Source organism: Mus musculus, chromosome 2 (genome assembly GCF_000001635.26).
Source record: "Mus musculus strain C57BL/6J chromosome 2, GRCm38.p6 C57BL/6J".
NCBI lineage: Eukaryota > Metazoa > Chordata > Mammalia > Rodentia > Muridae > Mus > Mus musculus.
Window position 1 is genome coordinate 156,368,879 of NC_000068.7, and position 8,493 is coordinate 156,377,371.

Below are 8,493 nucleotides of genomic sequence, written 5' to 3' on the forward strand. Positions count from 1 at the left end.
ACAACCTAGTGTGGATGGCTCCTGAAGAATGACGTTAGGCTTCCACAAAGCATGCACACACAAGAGCATACGCCCACATACAGAAAGATGCCACGACAAAACCCATTACTTTGTATACAGAGACCCTGTCACAGAAGCAAACCCATTTGTAGGTGGCGCTGCTGCCACTGCTCAGCGCTGCGGTGCTTGTCTAGGGGGCCCTGGGTTCAGTCAACAGCACTACAGTGAAGGATGGGGGATGGAAGCAGACTTGGGGGGAGAAGCAGAGGGGGGTGGAGGAAGCCGGAAGCTGGCTCATGCTTTAAGAGCTCTTGCTGCTCTTGCAGAGGACCTGGGTTCGATTCCCAGGGCCCCTGGGTGATCCACTTCCAGCACTGACACGGCAGCGGTTAAGAGCACTCATGTGTTACTCTTGCAGAGGACCTGGGTTCGATTCCCCCATGATGACTCACAACTCTCTGTAACTCCAGTGTTAGGGGAAATCCAGTGCCTGAGCACAGGCATGCATGTGGAGGCAAAACACTCATACTCCTCATTAAATCCATAACTAACAGCTAAACAACCCAACAAAAAAATGACATCAGAGATATAGCTCTGGTAGGGACCATACCTAAATACGTAGCATGTGTGAGGGCCTAGGTGCAATTCCCCAGTGCTGAGGAAACTACACAGCCTGAGAAGATGCAAAGGAGCTGTTTACAGACAATATGGTTGCCTTCAAAAAAAAATCTCAACAAACCAAAACTACTCCTAAAACTGTCAGGTGATTCTAGCAAAGTAACCGCTGGAAGGCATTTGTTTGGGGACAGGTGAGATTGCTCAGCTGATAATGAGCATAGGTATAGGGCTGGAGAGGTGACTCGGTGGTTAAGAACACTGTCTGCTCTTCCAGAGGTCCTGAGTTCAATTCCCAGCAACCGCATGGTGGCTCACAACCATCTGTAATGGGATTGGATGCCCTCTTCTGGTGTGTCTGAAGACAGTGATAGTGTACTCACATACATAAAATAAATAAATCTTTTTTTTTAAGAGCATAGGTATAATTTTTTTAAGAAGCTAGACTGCCACATATGGGGATGGATTAGTGTTAAAGACATCATTATGGATTCAGATTTAACTCAAATATACCTAGAGAGGCTTATGTGGAGAGACGGTTCAGCAGTTAAGGGTGTGTGTGCTGTTCTTGCAGAGAACCTGAGTTTGATTCCCAGCGCCACTGGGTGACTCACAACCACCTGTTAACTCCAGCTCTGGGGATCTAACGCCCCCTTCTGGCTTCCATGGGCACCTGCACACATGTGGCATTCACTCACTCAGGCACATAAATAAGAAATAATAATAATAAATCTTTAGGGGCTGGAGAGATGGCTCAGCAGTAGCACACATACTGCTCTTTCGGATGATCAGATGATCTGAGCTTGGTCCCAAGAATCTGTATCAGGCAGCTTGAGGGGATCCAACCTGAACCCCCTGGACTCTTCTGGACCCTTCAGGCAACCACACATGCACACACCACCGTTCCATCTACACATAATTAAAAATAAAAGTAAACCTTCAAAATGTTTGAAATATAAGTCCAATGTAGCCAGGCAGAGTTTGATGCTCCTATAATCAGCAGTACTTGGAAGACTGCTGGTCATGAGTTTGAAACCAGCTTAGTCTGCATAGGGAGATCCTGTCCCAGGAACAAACAGCAAAACAATAGAGAAAAAGAAAAGCCTGATGCAGTAACTGGGTCACCTTTTAGCCCGTAACGAGTGTGGGGCTGAGCCAAGGTAGAAAAGCACGGACCTAGCAGAGCCAGAGCCTGCTTGAGAAGGGGCTGTGTATGGTCTCCTGGAGCCCTGAAACCTGCTCTATCACCGAGTCCTTTCTGCTGTGCCCCAGCTAGGACATCTTCAAAGTCATCCTTATACCCTTTTCCATGTCACCACGGTTATGAATGCTTTCCCACTGGCCCGAGTGTCTGTCAGGGTGCGTGGGTCCCCAACATCCTCCATCAGTACTGACTTAAGGGTTTGGTTTTCTTTTGCTCTTGGGAAGGTTTCCCTTTTGTTTAGTAAACTGGTAACTTTAAACTAGTTCCACCTACCCCCCGTCCATGGTGAAACAGGAGAACTCCACTCTCTTGCCATGAGATGGTCTGAGATATTTAAAGAACGTCATTTTGGCCTCATTCAGCGTTTCTGTAGCCAGACTCGGTGCCAAGGCTCCCGAGAAAACTTTCTCAGGCAGATGATCTTCTTTCATCAGTTGCTCTTTCCATCACAGTGTCGAGCCTCCCCCGCCCTCCCCCTCCACATGCACACACCACACACACACACACACACACACACATACACACACCCTGCTTTTCTGCTGTGTGTCAGGGTTTCAGAGTTCACTTTGTACCACTCAACACAAGGCACCAAGATGGTAGCTGAGGATACTCAGGCCAGCTGGAGGCATGGAAAATGGGTAGATGGTGAGTTGTTTGGGAAGTTTTGTAAGGAAGAGGAGTGACTGGGTCCCTTCCATAGAAGACACCCCTCACCCCAATGCTAGAATGCCCAGGAAACAGGTGGGGACAGGAGTCGAGGCCCAGATCTTGAGTCAAGAGGTGTAGGGGAAAATAGCTTCCCAGCGAAGCAGGTGCAGGCTTCTTATTTTTATGTTCCACTAAAATCTGTGTGGTGTTGAGTAAATTGCTTTCCTTCTCTGGATTTGTGGCCTCATCACAAAGTGTAGAAATTCCCCAAGGCCAGCTGCTGCCTCTAACATGTGACTTCATGTGCATACATGTTCATTCAGCAGATTCCTGCATGTCTGCACTGGTTTAAGAACAGCATGAGGTGTCATTGTGGGCAAGTAGACCACATGACCCGGTGAGGGACAAAGGATAAAGAGATGAGTTACAAAGATGGAAGTAATTGAACATTGCAGCTGCACGTGGACTGGAAACCAAGAGGCGTCTTACATGGGGTGGTCAGGGAGGGACCAGGGGCTTTGAGGAGTGATGTTCAAACTGAGAATGTTCCAGACTGAGGCAGAAAGTTCAAAGGCAGGGACTAGAAAGGAGGGCAGGGTGGCTTGAAACAGCGCACACAAAGTCAGGGTTATGGTGTGTGGAGCGAGGCCAGGCTGGAGAGCTGGGCAAGGCTGAGCTAGCCCAGGCCTTGACAGCAGAGGTGAAGACTTTCATGTTATCCCCAGGGTCTTTGGGAGCAGTTTCAAGGGTCTGACGAAAGAGACGACCTGGTGTGACTCAGGTGTGGACAGTGCTGTTCCCCCGAAGAGGTCACATCCAGTTACTTTGTGTCTCATTATCCTGGGCAGACCCCTAACCTCTTTGTGCCTCAGTTTCCTTGTGTTGTGTTGGCAGAAAGCATGGACTCTGAAGACAAACCAGGGTGAAATCTGACGTTGGTTGTTTCTGTGCTGGGTGACAGTAGCCAGTTCTTTTAAGCTATCCCTGCTATAAAATGCAGATGCACATAGGAGCTACACCAGTGGTGATTTTATAAAGCTTAAACAAAGACCCATACTTGGAAGCCAGGAGGGGACCTGGGGCTTAGGGGCTGCTCAGTAAGCAGCAGCATCACCACCACCATTGTCAAGGCTGTGCTTAGGAGCTGCATGACTGCGAACCAGCAAAGTCCTTTTTCCGAGCCTTGTTTTCCACACCTGAGGGTGAGAACTCCTGTGCCCCAAGGCAGTAATGAGGATTAAATTTGCGTGTATTTCCTCCAGTCTGTAGGGTCCCTTGAAGGTCAGCCATGTGGTGGTCTCTCTTCAAGGTCTGGCAATGGTGAGGAGGGCCCATGGTGCCCACTGTACTGAGATAGACAGGCTCTGGGCACTGGAAGCTCTGGATCTGCTCCCCACATTGCCTGAGTCTTAAGAAGCTGTAGTGAGTCCCTAGATCTGGGAGTCCAGTGCCATGTATTCTTGTCACAAGTTATCCTGATCAGGATGGTTTCTCAAAGGGGGCCTGATGGCCGGCATGGTGACTCACTCGTAATTCCAGCACTTGGGGAGCAGAGGCAGGCGGATTTCTGTGAGTTCCAGGACATCCTGGTGTACAAAGTGAGTTCCAGGACATCCAGGACTATGTACAAAGACTCTGTCTAAACAAGCAAACAAACAAATAAGCAAATAGGCGGGGTATGCTGTATATATAGCACATTGGCTTATCTGTAGTCTTTATCACTTTTGCATGCATGACCACAGAGGACTCATTCCTGAGAGCAGGAACACCACAGGCAACACCACAGAGTACAAATGTCCCTAATGTCGGTGACCACAGAGAAAGCATCATGGTCCATGCAAAAAGGTGGCATGGAGGTGACTGGAAAAGGAAAGGCCGAGAAGACCAGCCTTGCTCTTTTGAGTCTTAGAAGAGAAAATGGGTTTACTCAGCAGAGAGAAGTGTTCCAGGGCCAGGCACCTTGGTGTCATGCGTGTTCTAGCCTGCTCAGCAGGCTAAGGCAAGATGACCTTGGACCCAGGCAACGGTGGGCAAATGGGCAGATTTGAGACTGGACACGGGGAAAGTTCAGATACCAATGTGAGCGGCTCCGAGAGCAGACCCCGGAGAGCTGCGTGGTGCAGGGGCACTGGTGGGCTGTACAGGGCTCTACCTTGTTTCAGGGCTGGGAACTGTGCTGGTGGGTAGTGGATGAGCCCTGGGCCTCCCCTCCCCTCCCCGGCCTCATGATTCCCACCTAGAAAGTCTGCTGGTGGATCTGGCTTGTCTGTGAGGTTTCACGGTCTGTGGCTTCTCCTTAGGGCCTTCACCAGGCCTTTGTCCCGGAAATCCAGCGAGATTGCCGGCCCTTCATCCTTCTGAGTTTGGGATCAGAGTTGATACAAGTAAGAAAAGAGAAGTTTTATGACATGGTTGACGAGGAGACAAGAGCAAAGATAATAAAGATGGATGTGGACTATCCCAGGTCAGTGCTGAGAACGTACATACATGTTTTAGATCCACTGAATAAGGCTTCCCATCAGCCAGGAGGGTGGGGAGGGGGAAGGGTGAGAGGAGATGGGGGCGGGAGAGAGAGTATGCATGTGCATGCGATGTATATGTGTGTGTGTGTGTGTGTGTGTGTGTGTGTGTGTGTGTGTGTGTGTGTGTTAGAAACAGTGCTACATGCCCCCATTTTTTTCATTCAGACAGACAGGCAGGGTGTTCTCAGGGGCATTCAGGTTTTGCGTGTATGTAAAAAATTTAGACGTTTACTTTTTAAAAGCTTAAATCAATGCATGAGCATTAGATTTCATTGTGGTATTTTCTCTTTTTTATTTTTTTAATTTTTAAAAAATTTAAATTATTATTATTTTATTTATTTATTTATTTATTTTGGGTTTTTTCGAGACAGGGTTTCTCTATATAGCCCTGGCTGTCCTGGAACTCACTCTGTAGACCAGGCTGGCCTCGAACTCAGAAATCCAACTGCCTCTGCCTCCCAAGTGCTGGGATTAAAGGTGTGCGCCACCACGCCCAGCCCCATTGTAGTTTTTACCCACAACTCACCCAAAGTTAATGACTGATAGCTACATCATTTTTTTCTGATAGGGTCTTGCTATGTAGCTCAGGCTGTCCTAGAATTTATTGTGTAGGCCAGGCTAGCTTCAGACTCCTCCTCCCCCGCCCCTTGAGTGCCGAGTTTACCAGCATGCACCACGAGCAGCTCTCCATTAGCCTCCTCACTTTTATTATTTTCAATGTATTTTATTATTGTGTATATGTTTATGTGTGTGCTCATGATGGAGCTCTTACAGAGGTCAGAGGACAACTCTGTGGTGTCCATTCTCTCTTTCCACCTTCTCATGGGCTCTGGGGAATGAATCCTGGTAATCAGGCTTGGGTGGCAAGCACCTTTACCTGTTGAGCCATCATTCTGGCCTTCTTTTGCCTTTTTGAGACAGGGTCTCATTATATAGCCCAGACCACTCTCCAATTCACTGTAGGGCCCAGAGCTACTCACAAATTCACAGCCACCCCTTGTGCATGTGTGTTTTAGTAAGGACTGAAATTACAGGCATGCATCACTCTCCCTGTTTTAGCCGTGCTATTATAAGGGTGTAAAACAAAAGTTAACTTCAATCCACTTTATTTGATTCACTATATCAAAATTACTTCAACACATTATCCATGTGAAAATAGTTCCCATTGCTTTGTGGTTGTAAGTCTGACTCACACTGGCCACATTTCGGGTACTTTCTAACCCACTGTGGCTCCTGGTCATGGCAGCACAGACTTTAGGGACCGAATTGGTAGAAAGGCAAAGGAGGTGGAGAAATGTGAGGAGCGGAGCCAGGGTGCAGAGCGGATGGTTAGGGTTTGGAAGGAGCAGTGGAAACATCCCTTCAGCACGGACGGAGGGCAGAGGCCAGGAGGGGCCCTGGAACGCAGCTTCTGTGTTTGCCCTTCAGCGATGAAGACCTGTGCCAGAGTTTCCTGAAGGAAAACGACTATATTGTCTTTCGGAAGGATTTGCTGCGGTTACTGGTGGAGCCCCTCAATAAGTCACCATTCATCCCAGTCCAGACCAAGAAGAAAGAGATCTACAACCACAAGTCTTTGTTCCTGGATCTGTGCAGCCTTGAAAAGAAGGTGAAGCAGCACTATCCCATTTTTCTGGCGCCCCAGAAATACCTGCCCCCCTTGAGGGTTGTCCAAGCCATCTCAGCACCCCGGCACAAAATCCAAGAACTCCTGCCTCAATATAAGAATGCAGGGGTCCTTATTTAGAACAAATAAAGTAGGTTCGGATTAGCTTCTCTGTTCTCTGTGTGACCCCCATGGGAGTTGCAGGCGTAGGTGGAGGAGATAGAGAGGCATGGTCCCCCTTGACACTTGAGGACAGGAATAGGGAGAGATGGACGCCCAGGTGGCTGGGGTGGGTCTATTACTGGGGAACTAGTATGACCATTCCCCATCTTCTTGATGGAGCTCCTTCACCCCAAACAGTAGATGCTATGTCAGGAACCAAGGCAGGCCAACTGGTACCAGCCTACACACCGTGTAAGAAAATCAAGAAACCTAATATTTTAGAGTATTCCTACTGGGATTTTTTTTTTAAAGCATGAGAAACCAATTGAAAATATTTTAAAGAAAACACATATGGAGCATGTTCGGCCTGCAAGCTGTGGGTGAGGCCTCTCTGGTTGAATGGCAAGGTTGGCATCCTAGGATGGCACAGGCCCACCAGAGACAAGCAGGCAGTAGAGACAGTTCGGAAGACTCCTTGGGCGCCCTGGTACTCCTTATTTTGGGGCACCTGCTCCCAGATAGCCTCAATACTACCGCCATGATTAATCACCATGCCACTTCTCCAGTCACGAGAGCACAGGAGTCCTCTCACACCCTCATGGCTAAGGCCACGCACACTCATCTGCAACCTAGCAAGAAAAGGCCTGGGCCCTGGCCTTTGAGTCAGGAGCCCTGGGGAGCCTGGCTCTGTCCCTCCCTGAGGCCCCTTGGGTAACATGAGTCAGTCTAGACGGTAGAAGTGCTTATGCTAAGAACCATTTTCTTGTGCATTCAAAAGGAGAAACAGGATTTTTTTTCCCCCTCAGAAGAGAGTATAGATATTATACAGAAATAGACTTAAGGGTTTTGACCTCTCCAGTAACTTTAGAGTCAAGAGATCAGGGACACTGAAGCAGGGTGAGGTAGCATATACCTGTAATCTTTGCATTGGGGAAGAAGGTCAGGAGGGACAGGAGTGTCCTAGTTTTGTCATCAACTTGACACAGCTGGGAAGAGGGACCTTCAACTGAAGACCTGTCTTATTGACTGGCCTTCAGTCGTTCCTTCCTTCCTTCCTTCCTTCCTTCCTTCCTTCCTTCCTTCCTTCCTTCCTTCCTTTCTTTTGTTTTTTTGGGTTTTTTTTTTTTTTTTTTGGTTTTTTGAGACAGGGTTTCTCTGTATAGCCCTGGCTGTCCTCACTCTGTAGACCAGGCTGGCCTCGAACTCAGAAATCCTCCTGCCTCTGCCTCCCAAGTGCTGGGATTAAAGGCGTGCGCCACCACTGCCCGGTGGAACATTTTCTTGATTGTTGGTATGAAGGTCTAGCCATGGTGTGTATTGCTGTCCCTGGGCCTGTGGGCTTGGGCTATATAAAAAGGCTATTTGATCGTGCTGAGCCTGGAAGCAGCGTTTCTCTATGATCTCTGCTTCAATTCCTGCCTTGGTTCTCGCCTTTGGTGTTCCTGGACGATGGCTGTAACCTCAAAGCCAAGGAAGCTCTATTTCCTCAAGCTGTTCACAGTCATGCTGCCAAACTAAGACAAGGATTTCACGGTCACTCGCTGCACAGTGACTTGGAGGACAGCCTGGCTTACATGAGACCCTGTCAATACAAAACATCAGCTTCCTGCAGAGCAGGCTGTGACCCACAGCGACCAGGTACCACTGTCTGGGGGCCTAGGGAACTGGGGTGCCTTACTAGGGGTCTCTTTGGGTTAACAGTTAGTGGCTCAGAAGTGGAGAGGCTGAAGCAAGAG

At 48.6% G+C, this 8,493-nt stretch overlaps 1 protein-coding gene across 3 annotated transcripts in view; it reads left to right on the forward strand.

Moving 5' to 3' along the window:
* Cnbd2 (cyclic nucleotide binding domain containing 2) overlaps window positions 1–6,760 on the forward strand; it is a 63,693-nt gene extending 56,933 nt beyond the window's left edge. For 2 of the 3 annotated variants that reach the window (NM_027585.2, XM_006500167.3), the window contains 2 exons: window positions 4,768–4,931; window positions 6,418–6,760. In NM_027585.2, coding sequence (NP_081861.2) covers window positions 4,768–4,931; window positions 6,418–6,736 — 483 coding nt within the window. In that variant the 3' untranslated portion in view covers window positions 6,737–6,760. The remainder of the gene's footprint in view (window positions 1–4,767; window positions 4,932–6,417) is intronic. The other variant, XR_003953718.1, reaches the window with a different exon arrangement.
* The last annotated feature ends 1,733 nt before the right edge of the window (window positions 6,761–8,493 follow it).